The sequence below is a fragment of the Dromiciops gliroides genome, chromosome 3 (genome assembly GCF_019393635.1).
Source record: "Dromiciops gliroides isolate mDroGli1 chromosome 3, mDroGli1.pri, whole genome shotgun sequence".
Taxonomy (NCBI): Eukaryota; Metazoa; Chordata; class Mammalia; order Microbiotheria; family Microbiotheriidae; genus Dromiciops; species Dromiciops gliroides.
The window spans coordinates 615071036-615088475 of record NC_057863.1 but is presented as its reverse complement, the minus strand read 5'-3'; the positions used below and the strand labels follow the sequence as shown (position 1 = coordinate 615088475).

The 17440-nt window shown below is 45.5% G+C and overlaps 1 protein-coding gene across 2 annotated transcripts in view; it reads right to left on the bottom strand.

Annotated features, from left to right (window-relative positions):
- The window catches only part of UBR4 (ubiquitin protein ligase E3 component n-recognin 4), a 145444-nt gene that overhangs the window by 88085 nt on the left and 39919 nt on the right, over positions 1-17440 (bottom strand). For both annotated transcript variants that reach the window (XM_043995493.1, XM_043995494.1), the window contains exons 27-43: positions 16995-17119; positions 14857-14954; positions 13539-13696; positions 12413-12622; positions 11611-11712; positions 11223-11323; positions 10765-10963; positions 10002-10190; positions 8715-8778; positions 7238-7429; positions 6600-6670; positions 6366-6513; positions 4808-5038; positions 4158-4328; positions 3325-3507; positions 1441-1599; positions 419-571 (exon numbers count right to left, since the gene is read on the bottom strand). In XM_043995493.1, coding sequence (XP_043851428.1) covers positions 419-571; positions 1441-1599; positions 3325-3507; positions 4158-4328; positions 4808-5038; positions 6366-6513; positions 6600-6670; positions 7238-7429; positions 8715-8778; positions 10002-10190; positions 10765-10963; positions 11223-11323; positions 11611-11712; positions 12413-12622; positions 13539-13696; positions 14857-14954; positions 16995-17119 — 2554 coding nt within the window. The remainder of the gene's footprint in view (positions 1-418; positions 572-1440; positions 1600-3324; positions 3508-4157; positions 4329-4807; positions 5039-6365; positions 6514-6599; positions 6671-7237; positions 7430-8714; positions 8779-10001; positions 10191-10764; positions 10964-11222; positions 11324-11610; positions 11713-12412; positions 12623-13538; positions 13697-14856; positions 14955-16994; positions 17120-17440) is intronic.

The following is a 17440-nucleotide window of genomic DNA, read 5'->3' as shown; positions in this document are numbered from 1 at the left end:
GACTAGAAGACAAAGGATTAGAATGAGTTATAACTTGGGATTTCTTATGCTTGGCAAAAGGAAAAGGAGCCGTTATTCCCTAACAGATCTGAGACAACAGAACAGTAAACAATTGCAATTTACATTCATTCTAAGCCATCAAAACCTAAACAATGAGCCACAGAGGTTCTTTGTCTTAACCTATGTCTTGCCACTGGACTTCAATGACTAGAGGACAGAGTCGGTCTGCCAACTTTGAGCAGCTCTGTCTCACTTAAAAGCAATTCACACACAAGTCAAGATGTCACTTTTGTGATGTCATTGGTCCTCTTCGACAATAGATCACCCCCACTGAGAAGCTTTCTGAAGCACACTGTGGGCTAGTACAGGCTCCCAACCATCACAGGGTCATTGTGCCAACCCCAAGAGGACACGGTACCTTGACAAAGTCTGCAGTAACGATGGCCAGCTCTGTCTGTGAGCCAGGTAACCAGACAGCTTTGATGATAAAGTTCCCTGTTGCCAACTGAGGATGCAGCACCAAGTGGTCAGAAACAGAGCCTGAGCTACTGAAGGTCAGCACGTGGCAGTCCTGGAACCCAGCATGGGGACAAAGAAGACATAGCATGGTCTGACTTATTCCTGCTCAAACCTCAGAAAACACCCTCTCTTCTTGGCCTCTCGATGACTTCTCTGCCTAGAAACAGAGACTTCCTCTCGGTTGTGGAATGGCTTTGCCTAGTCATGTCATCTTCTCCCATCCTCAATACTTCCCACCAGGACCTTCCAGGTCCATTCTCAAAACACTGACATCTTCAGTTCCCTTGCCCCTTTTCAAGATAAGGTATGATGTCTACCCTCCCCACTGACCTCTGCCCCCTGGGTCACAAATGGCCATTCTCTCCTTGGACCTTGCATACCAATTTACTTAAAGGCTTATGTGCTTTTATGATCTCTTTTGGATAATCATTTGTTTACCAATTGTCTCCCCTGTCTAGATTTAAGTTGTATGAAGACAAAAATTATTATTTATCTCTGTCTCTGGGCACTCAAAAAAAGTTCACTGAATTTGTTGAAAGGAACCCTTTAAATAAGACAACCAATTAATTACACTATCATGAAGAAGTTTTTAAACTCCCTGGAAGAAGTAGTCGGGCAAAGGACTTTAGAGAAAGATAATCTTCTAATTTTAGCTGAAATCAAAACATATCAATAGCCATAAAAAAAAGAAATGAAGGGGCCACAGAGGCTTTTATTGTATTCTCTTCAACTCAACACATTTATTAAGCACCTACTATGTCAAGGACATTATCATCACCATCAAGAAGAATACAAAAGAGTGGGGTCCCCGCCCTCATGTAGTACATAATCTTACGGGGGAACAAGCCTGACAACTTGGGAAAAACATAAAACTGTCTACAACATTCTAAATGGCCTCCAAAACTGACTCCATACTCTTACCTTCAGTCCACACACAGCAAGATAGTCTTCCTTACAAGGATTTCCAGTGAGACTTAACACAGTGAAGGGCACTGGTGCTGATGCCAGGCGGGTGAGGGTCAGCTTCCTTTTACTAGAATCTGCTTGTTTGAGGAGTGCAGAGAGCTGCAGAACAGTAATCTGCAAAAGAACATGACCAGGGAAGGGAGGGAGGGAGAAAAATTTGAAACTAGAAATCTTATAAAAATAAGTGTTGAAAACTATCTCTACATGTAACTGGAAAATAATAAAATACTTATATAATTTTAAAAAAAGAACATGGCCAACATATATACTGGCAGTTCTGGTAGCATCAGAGGAGACAGAGCCAAGGACCTTCAGAAAAGGGCATGATTTCTTCCTTGTCTCTTGTGACCAGGACCTTCTGCTGCAGTTTCATTTGGCAGCTGGGCAAGAAATACTAGGAAGGGAGTCAAAATGGCAGAGTAGCAGGAAACACTAGAGTAACCCCCCACATCCTCACAAAAAGACCTTCAAATAGAGCTAGAAAATGCACCCGCCTAAATCCTGATGGGGAATCCAAGAAGAGACCACACTGAGTTGTTCTGCCAGTACAGCATGGCACAGGAAGACAGAAAGGTCTATACACAGTGGGGACAAGTTCTGGTCAGGATCACTGCATGCAGGGCATTCCAGTGCCCAGGAAGAGGCTGGGCACATGAGGAGGAGGATGCCCTAGATCCAGACTGGAGCACCCCCAGAGCCATACTAGAGCAACTCAATGGAGAAAGGTGCCAACTAGCAATTGTGTTACTACTCCCTAATTCTGGGTCAGAGACCCAGGTTGGACTGAGAAGGTGATGTGAGCTCAGGGGAAGAACTTGCAGAGCTCAGACCACGTGGACAGCAATAAGACTTTACCCTGGACTAGACTACTCTAGAACCACTGAAAGTTTGTAGATCCCTAGTCTGAACTAACCTTGAGATCTTGGAATACAATATTCAATATCCCCAAGAAAGCAGCAACAGGACCAGCCCAGGCCTCCCCTCCAAAACTGCATAAAGCCCAGCCCTAACATCAAGTTTGAAGTCAAGAAGTAACCTGGGGGCAGCTAGGTGGCACAGTGGATAAAGCACTGGTCCTGGATTCAGGAATACCCAAGTTCAAATCCAGCCTGACACTTGACACTCACTAGCTATATGACCCTGGGCAAGTCACTTAACCCTCATTGCCCCGACCCCGCCCCCCCCCCCCAGTAACCTGGAAGAATGGGCAAACAAAAAAAGAATCCCACCATAAAAAGTTAATATGGTGGGACAGCTAGGTGGTGCAGTGTATAAAGCACCAGCCCTGAATTCAGGAGGACCTGAGTTCAAATCCGGCCTCAAACACTCAACGATTACTAGCTGTGTGACCCTGGGCAAGTCACTTAACCCCACCTGCCTCACAAAAAAACAAACAAAAGTTAATACAGTGACAGGAATACTCAAAAAGAAAACCAGAAGAGGATGATTCCAAAAATCAACAAGCAAAGTCTCAAAGAAAAACACAGAATGGGAACAAATTCAACTAGAATTCCTGAAAGAGATGAAACAAGAATTTTTAGAAGTTTAGAAATGTCTTTATCATTGATATGAGAACTACAGAAGAAAGAATTGGCGAGGGAATTAATAGCTTGACATAAGTACAAAACTTTGCCCAAGCAAGAAACTCTCTGAAAATTCACATGGACCAAAGAGAAGCTAATGACTCCAACAACAAGAAATATTAAAACAAAGTCAAAAGAATGAAAAAAAAAACCAGAAGAAAATGTAAGGTATTTCATCAAAAAATGATTGACCTGGAAAAAAAGATCAAGGAAAAAAAAAATACTAGGGAGTGAAATAGGGAACTGGAGGATCTACCTTGCCCTTTTCATGGCTGACAGCTAAATGTTGGCGTCGCCCATGGGGTGAAGACAGAACACACATTGCCACACGTCTCAGCACGTGAGCACTAATGAGCTGGCGAATGGTCTGGCCCTGGTCTCCACTGTAGTTCATCCGGACGTTTTCAAAGGCACCTTCCTGGGAGCCTAAGGTAGGGACCTACACAAAGAGGAGAAACACAAATACCCAGTGATAATGTAACCAAGTGATAGATAGTGTCCTGGTACTAGGCTTACCTCGTTAAAAACATGTGTAATGTATAGCCTATATTGAATTACTTACTGCCTCAGGGAGGGGAGAGGTGAGGGAGGAAGTGAGAAAATTTGGAACTCAAATTTTTTTAAATTAATGTTAAAAATTGTCTTTAGATGTAATTGGGGGAAAATAAAATATTTTTTAAAAGCCATCCAACTGGGGGCAGCTAGGTGGCACAGTGGATAAAAGCACCAGCCTTGGATTCAGGAGTACCTGAGTTCAAATCCGGCCTCAGACACTTGACACCTACTAGCTGTGTGACCCTGGGCAAGTCACTTAATCCCCATTGCCCCGCCAAAAAAAAAAAAAAAAAGCCACCCAACTAGTATACAAAGGCACAATTTACGTGATTTATGTACCACAGGAGGTAAAAAGTATTTGAGGACTAGAGTAGGTATGAAGTAAGATGACAAACTGTTTATAGCTACACATTTAACCTAAGAAGGTGGAGACTACATTCTAGGCGTATTGTGTGCAGACTGGGCACAATCTAGTTGGCAATAAGTTAACTGGCTCCCCACATTGTCTGGTTCCATGAGCTCGCTGGCACTCACCATTAGCTGGTCTGTCATCTCTACCATCTTGTCCAAGGTATGTAACTCATTGAGTGCCTGCTGAGCCCGGCTGCTGCTGCCCATGGCTGAAGCCTGCTGGAAGTTGATCTGAATGGCCTCCATGAGGAAGCTAAGCATGTCTAACACCAAGGGTGCAAAAGAGAAGTTTGCCTGAGGGGAAAAAAAAAAAAAGAAGAAATGAAGGTACATGAAGATAAAAGTTCTATCTGCAATATCCTGGAGAGGAGGTGCCATTATAATACGCTTCTCCACATAACCAGTCCAACATACTAGTCATTGGACCAACCTGTGGAGGCTTCATTTGATTTGTGTAAAACCTCAAGACTTCCCAACCTCACCTCTCCTTTCATGGAAAGAGCTCCAAATGTAATGTCCTGCTGCCTCAGTTAAGTGTTCCAGTGTCCCTTCCCCTCTGTATTCAATCAGGCAGCAGAACCGTGCTGGGCTGATAACTGCCATTGGTTAATTACAGCAACAACCATCACCCATAAGGAGCAGCTGAGGTGAAAATTCTGTGCCTCAGGCGACCAAGTGCGCCTGTGGAGGACCACAGTCCCGAGAGCCTCTTCCCCTGGCCTCCCTCAGACGCTGGTCCCTGATCCTGGGCAAGGGCCATACGGGAAGCCCACCTGGGTCTGGAGCTCCTCCCGGCAGCCTTCCACACTCCGGCACAAACTGCTCTTCTTGGGCTTCTCTTCATCAGCAACTTTGCCATCATTGATGGTGACCTTGGCCTTGTCTGCTGGGGACGTGCTGCTGGCATGACGCACCACACTCTCAGAAACCCGGGGCTCACTCTGAAACGCTGACTCCTTCATGGTGGAGCTCATGCCACTGCTGGGTGTCCTCTTCACCAAAGCCTGAGAAAAAACCCAAGGAAAACTCAGAGAGCCCTGGCTCTCAGCACAGGACTCCTGAGACCCTAGGGCAGCTAATCATGTGAATGACGTACAGGATCTCACAGCTGGGATTCATCCCTGAACAGGAATTCCCCCAAAGTGATCATGCTGCCTTTACCCAAAGACCTCCAGATTCAGGGAGCAGAGGAGGAAGAGGAGAAAAACAAACAGCCCCTTAAATCAGCCCATTCCACTTTTGGAGACCTCTCATGGTGAGTTCTTCCTTAAATCAAATCTCAATTAGTGTCTCTGAATTTCCCTCTTGAGATCAGCAGAACAAGCTAATCCCTCTTTCATGTGCTAGCACTTCAGCTACATGTCCCTGCCAAGTCTTCTCTTCTGCCTAGTTCCTTCAAATGATTCTGAGGCCCTTCACCATGAGGGCTCCCCTTTTAGTTGCTCTCCCGCTGATAAGCAGCTTCCCTAAGATGTGGTGCCCAGAAATGAACACAATATTCCAGACGTGATATGAGCAGGGCCCAGTGGGAGCTCCTGCACCCTAGACATGATGTTATCTCTTACAGCAGGTGAATGATAACTATATTAGCTGTCTTGGCTGTCATACACCATGGATTCACACTGCATTTGTTGTTCACTAAAAACCCCACGTCTTTTTCAGATCAACTGCTACTTGCCATGCCTCCCCCACTGCATTACTTCAGAGCTTGACAGTGCCACATACTCTGTTTGGTCCAATGCTGCACCTAGCCTATTGAGAGATCTTCTGGAAGTCCGATTGTCTTACCCAGTGTGTGTCCTAGCTTCATGCCGCCTACTAATTTTAATCCTGATGGAGGGCCTGAGTTCTGTTCTCCCAGTTATTCCCTCATGATGTCCTAATTCTGAGGATAACAACTCATGGACCCCATTCCTCAAGATTTCCCTGTCATCTTATGTCACAAACTGAGCCAAAGAAACTAGATGTGTGGAGGCTGCTTGGGAGAAATGACAAGAGGTCATGTGCCCTGCCCATGGCCTGTGAGATGCCTACGACTCCTCGAGTTGTCATACATTAGGGCTAAAGAAGATCAAAGGTAATCTCAGAGATCCATCCTGCCTAAAGCCCTCAAAATCTGGGAGGGAGAATTGAATTTCACAGGATCACACAAGTTAAGGGGAAAAGCTAACTCAAGAACCCAGAATGCTCCCATACCGATTAGTTCTGCCTAAAACAGTGCACTGGATGTCACCGGGACAGTGGAACAGACCTTATACGTCTTGTCATTTCTCTTCCAATCTGGCCTAATTGTCAAATTACTTAAGAGCACAAGCATTCCAGCTCCCTTACCAAGCAACTACCATCTTCCTTGGCTCCACAGTCACAGAAGAAGGACCCATACTTGGCGTAGGAAATCTCGTGATCCTTGTGGCAGACCTTAGCACACACTGTGCACACGCCGACCCCATCCACCATCTTGCAGGTGTGACAGTGGTACCTATGGAGACCAAAAATCCCCAAATGGGTGACAAATGCCAGCAGGCAAGAAAGAGAAACCCCTCACCTCATGGGAAGGGCACTTACCAGTGCTGGTTCATGAATTCTTTCTGTGTGATAGTAAATGTGCACAGCTTGTTGCAAAGAGAATCTTCATCCTGCAAAGTAAAGAAAGTCATTTAGCCAAAAGCATGTGTGTCCACATGCATGCACACACACACTCCCTCCCCAATTCCCCTCTTCTCCATCCACCTGGAAATCTTCTGATCAGCTTGTAAATAGTCAGAAGAAACCCAAAGCGGCAAGAGCTGACATGTTGAAAGCATTCTGCAAATAGCAGTAGAAGCCTCATTTGTTTTGTGGTTGAGATAACAACAGAACTTGTATTTCCTATACAAGGGTTTCCTTCCGCCTCTGCCCCAAGTTCTAGTAAAGTTCATTTGGTACATAGAAGAGTTATCTCCCAACTGAATACCGTCTCCTTCCAGAAGGATGGGTGTTGATAATTCACTCTTCCAGCTGCTAAAAATCAAGAGTCTCTGAGAGCGAACACAGTTATGGGAAACATTTTACCCAAGGCCTCAGCAGCTGCTGAGCTTGGAGAGAACGGTACTTTCTAAGCCTGGGTTACGTCAGCATGGATTAAAATCTAAAGGGGAGCTGTACTTTCAACAACTGGCCATCAAGTGTAAGGCCGGTCAGCTGCCTGAGAGGGGACGACTTACTGAGTCCTCAGCCTGAGAGTCTTCCTCTTCTACTGCCAGTTCCTCTACCCAGTCTGAGTCGACCTCAATGGCCCGCTCCTCTCCATCCACTGAGAGATGACTAGGGCCCTGACCGCTGCTCTGGCTCAAGGCATTGGTGACATCAGCCAGGTAAGATACAATGTGGCACGTACATTCCAGAATAGTCACATGCTACAAAAGAAGATGATGACTCCTCAGAAATTACATTCCTCAAACATTTCCTATTATGTCAAATCAAGGGCATTCTTCCCAATGAAAAACGCTCCTTTTCATTTTATTGACATCATTTTTTGTACGCTATCCCTTTACTTAAAAATCAGGTTGTACACCTCTGTACAATGAATCTGGGAGCTTTTTCACACCTTTCTTTCTTGCCTAGCTTTGCCTCTTTTTTCTTTATTCCCTCTCACTTTTGTTCCCCAACCCTTCTCTTAGGACTTTACCCTCCAATGACAAGAGCACTCCCCCAACAATTAATAATACAATAGCAGCTAGATGTGGTGCTTTAAGGCTTGCCAAGCTTTTGACAGGCTATCTGAATGTGATCCTGACAACCACCCTGAGAAGTAAGCACTAGTACTGCTTCCATCTTATAGGTGATGAAACTAAGGCTGAGAGAGACGCTGTGACTTGCCCAGGGTCATACTGAGAACAAGCAAGTGATTCAATCAGGAGGCTCTGAACTGAGTCTTCCTTACTCCCTCTGGTGGCTTTAATTAAGCATAATAAAGGCTCAGACCACTATGTTGGGAGAAACAGGGAGCAGTTGGAGAGAGTATGAATTGGCTTAGTGCAAACTTTGACAACTCCCTTATGGCTCTTTTATCAAATACAACAACTTGGCCCCTGTGCTAAGAGGACAAAGAGTGGCAAGAGAACTGGCGTGTCGGAGGGGTCCCAAGGCAAGCAGGAGGGGCCACCGTGGCTCTCAGAAAGCCAGGCTACTTCCATTCCACAGGGGGTTAAATGTCACCTGAATGAGGGATTTAGAGATGCCAGCAGAGCGAGCCGTGTGCCTAAACAAGGCAAGCCAACCTGGCCCCCTGGGGTGCTTGGGGGAGATATCTGGAACCCCCGAAGGTCACTGTGCACTGCTTAGGGTGCTGCCTAACAGAAGTGGGAAGGGCACTTTTCTGCACCATGATCCTATATTTTTTGACAGCAGCCACATGATGTTTTAGGGAGGGCTCTACGGAAAGCCTGTTTTTCAGAGTATTTGTGGCCTCCTATCACTTCCTGACACCTTGAAAAGGCCTAAAGGCATGCAGTTGACAATTACACACTTCTAGGTCTTTGAGATGCAGCCCTTACTCTCTTTAGGACAGCCAGGGACTGAGAACAGGGCTGAGAAGCAGTGACTTCCTGGCGAACTGAAACACCCTCCCAGAGTGAAGTTACTCCCCAGTTGTTTTACTGCCATCCTCCCAGTCTAATGGTTGCTCCCCAATTTTCTTACCTTCCCATGCATTACATTAGCATTCATTTTTTCGATGACATTCTTCTGAGACAAGTATTTTTTGCTGTTGAGGGAAGGAAATACAGAAACACTGAGGTACCCAGGAAGAGGAAACATCTTCCTAACTCCACCAGGTCCTGGATTCCCAGCCCAGTAGGTAAATGTAGAAATACAAATTAATTCTTAACAGAAAAAGACTAAACAGAATGGACTAATAGAGTGAACAAGAGGCTGAGAGTTAAACCACATGGGCCTTTATCACTAACCCCTCCCATTAATTTGTCCCATACCTCAGTCTTCTCATCAGTGAAATAATGGTAATCTATAGTCTAAGAAAACTGGGAGGATTATGTACCAAACTCAGGACTAGGTCAATGTAACAAACCCATGACACTGGATCATTATGAGGAAAATGCCACGGCGTGTCACGTTCTCTTCTTTCCTCAAAGCCGTTCTCTCACATCTACTCCCCCTTCTTCTTTGTCCCCTCTGCCACAAACCTAGCACAACCAGAACAGCCTCCTCCCAGGAGTCCGCCTAGCACTCAACACAACCCATTCAATACTTCCCTCAACTACCATCAGACTAACCGCCCTGAAGAACAGACTGGGTCGCTCAAAAGAGCAAACCTCTTCAGTGTTTTACCTACTTTTGCCTATGCAACATAAGTCAAACTCCTCAACTCAACATGCAAAGCCCTATACAATCTGATGCTGCCCTACAAGTCCTCCCAAGACAGACAAACATACATTCATATTCATGCTCTCTCGCTCTCTCTCTCTTTCTGCATGTGTCTGTTCTAGCTAGACTGAACTCTCCTTGGTCCTGGTCCTACCCCTAAACACATCCTTTGCTCTCTTGTCTTCCATGACTTACTTATCCTCTTCCTTGCACAAGGAATATCGCCCCTTGTCTTCCCTTCTCACCTTGGCGTGTTTAGCCCCTCTTATCTTTTCTCAGCTAAGTGTTCCCTTATCTACCAATAAGCAATGAGCACCCAATCCCCCAGCCACCCCTCCCTGAGCACTGTTTTGAAATTCTCAAATGACATTTTGTGCTTCCTCTCAGGACTTAGTGTCTCTTAACCCCAGCCAGCCTATAAGCACTGCAAAAAGGAGCCCAGCCCACCCAGACTCTTCTCTCCCCCAACACAACAGGCATCTGGTCAAGAGTTTGCCCAAGCTGAACGAGTTCCAAATGAGGGGAAGCAGACAGCAAAGCAATGCCTTCTCCAAGGTCCAGCTCCAGGCCTCACTGCTCATTTGCTCCCTTATCCTTTCCACTTACCATCTGCTCAACCAGTCCACAGCAGCGCCATGAAGCTGGAGGTGGCCAGCACCTTGGCCAGCACTGGCCAGTGTTGCCATCACAACCATGAGCTCAGGAAAGCCAGTGCCATCCCCATTGGCCAGCATTTCTGTTGCCATAGGGATCAAGGTACTCAGCAGTACGGTACAGACGCCTTCCCCAACTTGGCTATTGAAGAGAGAAAGCAGTGAAGCAATGAGATACCAATGGGAATCTGGCCCTGAGTTGGCTGAGTTGTGGGACACACTGGAGGCAAAAAGAGCCCAGACCATGGGCATGATTTGAGCAAGTTAACAGGAGCACAGCCTGCCCGTCACTCACCCTCAGTATTTTGGCGGGGTGGGGCAATGAGGGTTAAGTGATTTGCCCAGGATTACACAGCTAGTAAGTGTCAAGCGTCTTGAGCCCGGATTTGAACTCAGGTCCTTCTGAATCCAGGGCCAGTGCTTTATCCACTGCACCACCTAGCTGCCCCTCACCCTCAGTTTTAAAAAGGTCACGCTCTGTAACCCTGGCTAGAAAACAAAATCCCAGTGGGGCCTTGTCAGGTGAGTCTCCTCTAGGAGCTGCACCCTGGATGAAGCCATGGGGCTGTGCTGGGACTCCAGGTGGGGAAGGGAACGGAAGGATAACTCAAAGGACAGGGCTGACAGCAGAGGGGGGGACAGATAGGGTCGGGGCTGCCCACACCCTCCTGGAGTTTGGCAGGAGCACTGAAGCACAGTGGGTCAAGATGTTCTACCTGTTCTCCCGAACAATGTATGTGGTCAGTAGCTGCAGCAGCTGCCGATTCTCCTGTACCACCTCCAGCTGGTCAGACTCCTTGGGAGGTGCTGTGGTCATTCGGGTAAGCCAGGCCTGGAGCCGCACAGGCTCCACACAAGCCAGCTGAGCAAGGGAGCCACAGAGATGAAGCAGGCTGGGGTTAGGGCTCTTCTCGGCTAAGGACAGACCAAAGGGCTGTGGTCACAACAGGGGGCCAGAAAAGGGCTGAGAGAAAGGAGGGTAGGAGGAAATGTGGGTGAAGGAAAGAGCAGGCCCTTTTAATTGACTGTTCTGTCTCTCTCCAAAAACTCTCCTGGAGAGATTCTCCCCACTTGTTCCCATTTTCATGCTGCTGTGACACTCTGGCAGAAGGTGGCCCAGTATTAGCCAGACATCAAAGTTCCCATAAGGAGATTATTAAAAGCTGTCACTCACTCAGCTGGAAGAGTTTGGTGAAGAATTTCAGAACTCGGTTACAGAATTTAGCAGAGAGGTTCTCATTGGCTGTGGCCATCATGATCTGGACAAGTTCTCCACTGGGAGACGGAAGGGAGAGAAAAACGAAAGAATCGCATTAAGCTCCCACCAAAGGCATCAATCTCCATGTCGTCACTATCACTTCTTTTTCCAGTGGAACCATTTCTCTTTGGAGCACGCATGGCTCAGGCTGTGATGCCCACCCTCCCTCCCTCTCCAATGGTCACCTCAGAAAGTAGGCCATAAAAGCAGCCTTGCTCTGCAGGTATACAGGCCCCTGGTCAGACCTCACAGAAGTCAATCCCCCCCCTCCCCCCCAGCCCCCAAGGAAGCCAAAGGGACTCACCTCTCTGAGAAAAACTCCTCCATTGCCTTGCGAGCCTGGCTGCTTTCCAACTGCTTCTCCAGGTGCTGGAGACACTCCTCCAAGATGGATTCATCCAGTCCACTAAGGATCGAAAATGACTATGAGTAGTCAGGTGCATCCTAACAGCTTTCTGCACCTCCATAATGCCCACGGAGGAATGGAATATGAAAATGTCAAAGGAAGTGAAAGCTGCGGCCAAGAGTCTACAGACACCCATGAGTTTAAAACCAGTGATCTGGCCTTCCTGTCCTCTCTGCCCCAAGGTAACGAATGGAGTCACTAAATTTCAGTTGTTTGCAAAGATGTGGTTCAGTGATACAAACAACAGTAGCTATGAGTTCTAATCCCATCTCTGTTCTGGACACACTTATGTGACAGGAGACAAGTTACATTTGCCTAGCTAATAATTTTGAATTCTTCCACAGTCAAAAGGCAAAATGCCCAAGAAAGAATAAAGCTTTTGGTGAGCAAACCTGGTCCCCTCGCCATCAAGATGATGGGTACAAGGCCCAGGTACTCAGTTCCCTAACCAAACATTTATAAGATTTGTCATAAATGGACAAGATGTAAAATGCATGCACACAAGAATCTATCATGAAGCCAGGCAGGATTCAAACATTGATCCTGCCTTTTTCTGTCATCCAGCATTTTGGCTGAAGATAGAGCCAGGATCCCAAAATCAGTAAAAATGTTGCTATGTCCACCTGTAAGAAAGCCATTACCTTCAGAAGGTTCATTACCAAGGAGCTGTTAGAAGCTAATAGTGCTAAATGAGGCTCACCTATTAGGGTCTGCATGATTGGCCAAAATGTTGTAACAGCCAGTGATGAGCTTCTCATAAACTCGAGCCAAGAACTCATCTGATTCTGCTGGGCCCAGGATCCTTTCTAGGGAGTTGCTGCTCATCTCAGCCACGCTCTCAGTGCTTGTCTCCAAGAGAAGGGGTAGCAGTGTCCGGATCACCTGGGGAGGGTTTAACTCATCGGACCAACTTCAGGGGAGAAAAAGGAACCGCGTAAGTCACTGTGTTCTTCTGAGACACTGCTAGGACAGCACAACTCGAGCATTTCTAAATGGAAACATTGACTAACCTTTACCAAAATGGCCAATATTTGGTAGGACAGATGTAAACCAAGGGAAAAAATATCTCAAAACTAACCAAGTAATCGAGCTGCCTCCAAAAATGCAGGCTCTGGGGCAAAAACTGAGCCTCAGCACTTTGGCTGACATTTCTTCTCCAGGGAATATGGCCCTAATTTTATACTGACTGTTCACAAAAGCATCAAACAGTCCCTCTGTTGGTCTGTTCAACTCACTACAGGGGAAAACTTGAGCTCCTCCTGGAGTTTAGGGACAAACCCTTCAAACTTCAGATCCTTGACAGCCACCCACAATGTCAGCTTTCCCCATGTATATCTAGTGTTGCTAAGAGGTCATGGCGGGGGCTGGGGGAGCCTGCCTCTACACTCATATCCTAAGAGCTCACACTGATGGAGCCTTCATGGTTTACAAATTACCTCACTCAAAATTCCTCTTTGAGTTAGGCAGTGCAAGTATTATTGCCCCAATTCTACAGAAATGTCAAGTTATTTATCCAAGGGGTCTTAACCAGTTCAGTAATAGACCTGAATCTTAAAATCTTATTCTTGGGACTTTAAGCCTTTTATACAAGCTCTCACTTCTGTATAATTTAAAACTAGAAATAGGACTCCAAATGAACAGAGTTCATTCCAAGGGTTAAATGTACAGGTATCTTCTAGACAAAAATATCAGAAAGGTCTATTAATAGAAACACTCAAATCCCTCACTCATTATCATTTTTTCTCTACATATACACAGTTTTCTCAGCTAGAGATCTGGGGCAAAAATCACAGAAGACTTTGAATTTCATTGTACCAACTACTCACACAATAAGATCCCCAGTCAGCCTGACCAGAGAAAGGAGTGTGTGCTTCAAGGAAGCAGCCAAAGGCAGACTCTGGCTGCAGAGGGTCCCCAGGTGGGCAGCCTGCACAGCACTGATGTAACTCTCTGCTGGAATTGTGTCATTGGCAAAAGCATTACGCTATGAGGAAGCAGAACACAAATATATCATATAAGGTATAAGAACCACACAGTCTACATGTGATCGAATTTACTCACAGAAAAAAGATGACAATAGAAGAAGTCAGCAGGGCTTACAGACTAATGATTTTGTTTTAGCAATGTGAGAATGAAGGAATACCCTTATTTCAATAAGACATTGAAAACATGATAAGCACCCAATTTCTAGGTGACTACACCCTGCCCTGTTCACCTCCATGGAAAGTGGTCAAAACCAAAGGTCAAAACACATTCATGTGTTCTGAAAAGCATTCAGCCAAGGGAGCTGTGTCACAGCAAGACTAGATGATGGATCTGTCTCACTGTGCAGCAGGCTGCCTTGGATGATGGTCTGGGGTCCTCAGGGACACTGGATGACCACTTGTTGGAGAGATATTATCAAGGACATTCTTATTCAGGATTCAATCCCATTGTCCACCATGGTCAGGGAATGGAGAGTATTGCCTCAGAATAATAGTTTTCACATAAAATGTGTGTGAGATCAGTCTTTCTCAAAGAATTTAGTCCTTCTTAAATGATGATTCTGAAGGAGCACTAGGATCTCAAAATGTGCCAAGATTATTATAATGAACATAATTACCCTCAGAATCACAGAACCCTAGGATATGAACGCTAAAATGAACCTAAGAAATCACCTAGTCCAATTTACAACTGAGGAAACTAAGGCAGAGACCTAAGTGACTTGCTCATGGTCAGCCGTCCAGTGGGAACGTCAGGCCTAGAACTCTTGTACAGTGCAAGACCAGATTGTCTTACAGATGTGGACATGAGGGCTTATAAAACGCTGACCACCAGAATACTAGGTAACAGACTTGACCATCCTTTCATTTTTCCAACAGGATTTAGCAAACTTAGAGAGCGTCAGAAACTGCCCCTTAGTGTAATAAAGAGGAAGCCTGGCTCCTGACTCATCTTCTATGTGCTCCAGGGCACATGTGAGCCTTCAGAATGGAGGCAGCACCACTTGGGTATTACAGTGCCCGCATTCTGGGATCACATAACTACAGTGTGTAAGGATCTTTTTGGAATCTGTCTAGTGGCCAAAGAAAGGGAAAAGAACACAGACACCACACGGAGCATTCATAGAGTAGCCACTCCAAGAAGCACCATAAACTTGCTTACCCAGGATCCAATATTGGGAAACTCATTTGTGTGAATATTGTTCCATGACTCACAAAGGGCCTGCACAGATGATGGTAAGTTCTGAACGAGTGTAGAACCTTCAGGCAAGAGAAAGGAACAGAAACCATCATAAAAGAAGAGAATATTCAATGGCCCTCATGTTTTAAAATTTCGGCCCAAATGCAGAGTGAAAAGCTTGTCAATAGCATGACCATAACGTCTGAAAGAAAAGAAGTCCAAGACAAAAAAGTGAAACTCTTTCTGACTGACACCATAACACATCCACCTCTATCAAATAAATGGGAGGCATGAGCTTCACAATCAGGCAGATCTGGATTCAACTTCCCTCTCTGAAAGCTACTAGCCACGGGGCCCTTGAAAAGTCACAGAGCCGCCTTTCAGTGCTCTAGACTCGTCAAAACTACACAATGAAGTTGTAAAAAAAAAAAAAAAAAAGGCGGGGGGGGGGGGGGGGGAGAGAGCTGCTTTCCTTTGGCAGAGGACATTTTTTCAACAAGAATCCCTCACATCAGTGAAACCACAGGTATGGACCAAAGAGTAAGCATGTTGATGATGCTAATAACAACAATATAGTTGACATTTATATAACACCTACTATGTGCCAGGCACTGTGCTAAGGGCCTCACAAATAATCTCTCCTGGGATCCTCACAACAACCTGGCAGAGAGGTGCTGTTGCTATCCTCGTCTTATAGATGAGGAACACAAGGTTGCCACAAGAGTTTACTGAGTAGGATGTATGAGTGACATCGTTATACCTTCAATTTGGGAAGATGACTTTTAACAGCTGAATGGATGAATGACTGTAGTGGGAAGAGACCTGAGGCAGCAGAAGCCCAGCAGACACGAGGTGATGAGGCCGTGTACCACTCAGCACACTCTAGGGGCTCCCTGACACCTCCAAGTTCTAATATAAAACCTTCTGGTTGGTGTCCAAAGTATCTCATAACACCCCCCCCCTCCACACACCTTTACTGACTTCTTGTGCCCTGGATTCAGTGATTCCTTGTTATTCCACAAACAAGACACTCCATTCCCAAACTCTGGGCATTTCCCTGGTTCTCCCCCATGCCTAGAATGCTCCCTCCTCATTTCTGTCTCCTGGCTTCCTTCAAGTGCCAGCAAGAATTCCGCCTTTTACAGAAAGCCTTTCTCAACCCATCTTACTTCTAATGCCTTCACTCTGTTGAAAAATTATATAAAGGATAAACTGGAATTAGTCCGTATACATGTTGTCTTCCCATTAGACAGCGAACTCCTTGAGGGTAGGGATTGTATTTTTCTGTATCCCAATACCACACTGTCTAGCACATAGTAGGCACTTACTATGTTTATTATTGACTGACAATAACAACTATAATTTAGAAAATAAAATAAATAACTGCATAACCCTGATGGTTAAAAAAAAATTGCTTTCAGAGGGAATCAAAAAGTCATTACAGAGCCAGAATCATCTACTCTGGGACATCAAATGATACAAAAACTTGCTTGGTCCTTCTAGGTATTCTTAAATTCTGGTCCTTCTAAGTGTTAAGGAAGGAGAAAAATATCAAAAAATAGAGATGAAGATCATATGTATTATGGAGAAACAAGACCAGAGAAGATGGTGTCTGATATGGGCTTTGAAAGAGAAATAGTGTGCACCAATAGGTGAAGACTGGGGCAGGGGAAAAGTAAAAGGGGAGGGCAGGGGCCACAGGACACAAGACCAAGAAGTAATTAGGTTGGAACACAAAGTAAATTAAGGGGAGCAGCATGAAATAAATAAATGGGAAAGGATAGGCTAAAAAGAGACTGGTGAGCTCTTAATGATTCATGAGTTCATCACAGTTCAGGACTTTCTATTTTATATGGTAGCCACTGGTGTACCACTGATAGTGTCTGAGCAGAAGGTTCACATGATATAAGTTGTATGTTATGTAACTGATGCTGGAAGCAGTATGAAGGATGGATTAGATGGGGATAAATGAGAAGCAAGGAGACCAGTCATGGAGGCTATTGTCTACATAGAAGATAACAAACAACCTACAAAGGTATGGGCACCAAGAATGGGAAGGCTCCTCTGCCCTGAGTCTTCTCTTTGGAAACCCAATCCTTCAGCGGGCAGCTGCCCCTTACCCAAGGTGTTGGACTTGCACCGGCTCGAGCCTATCGCCAAGACAGCAGAATAACCTCCCAATTTCGCTTCAGAAGGTTTATTCTCCGTGGATCCCTCTTCAGAGAGGCTTTGCAGCAAATAAGACCTGTGGAAAACATGTGGACAAATGGAATCAAGACAAAAACATCTATTCTCAATTCAGCCAAAGAAACCTTCAAGATACCGGGGAAGCCACTAAATCTGGAAGTATCTCAGTTTCCCTGTCTCACAGGCCCAAGGATATAAAATAAGGCAGACACAAGGCAAACTGACAAGACTTTCACTCCAAAATCCCGATGGCAATCTGATGCTACTGAAATGAAATTAAACTAGTTAAGATAATATTGCACTGCTCTGTCCTTCTGTGGTCACTATGAACACAGGGTAGACACTGCTGATTCTTCCAAAGGAGAAAGAGTCAAGAGTC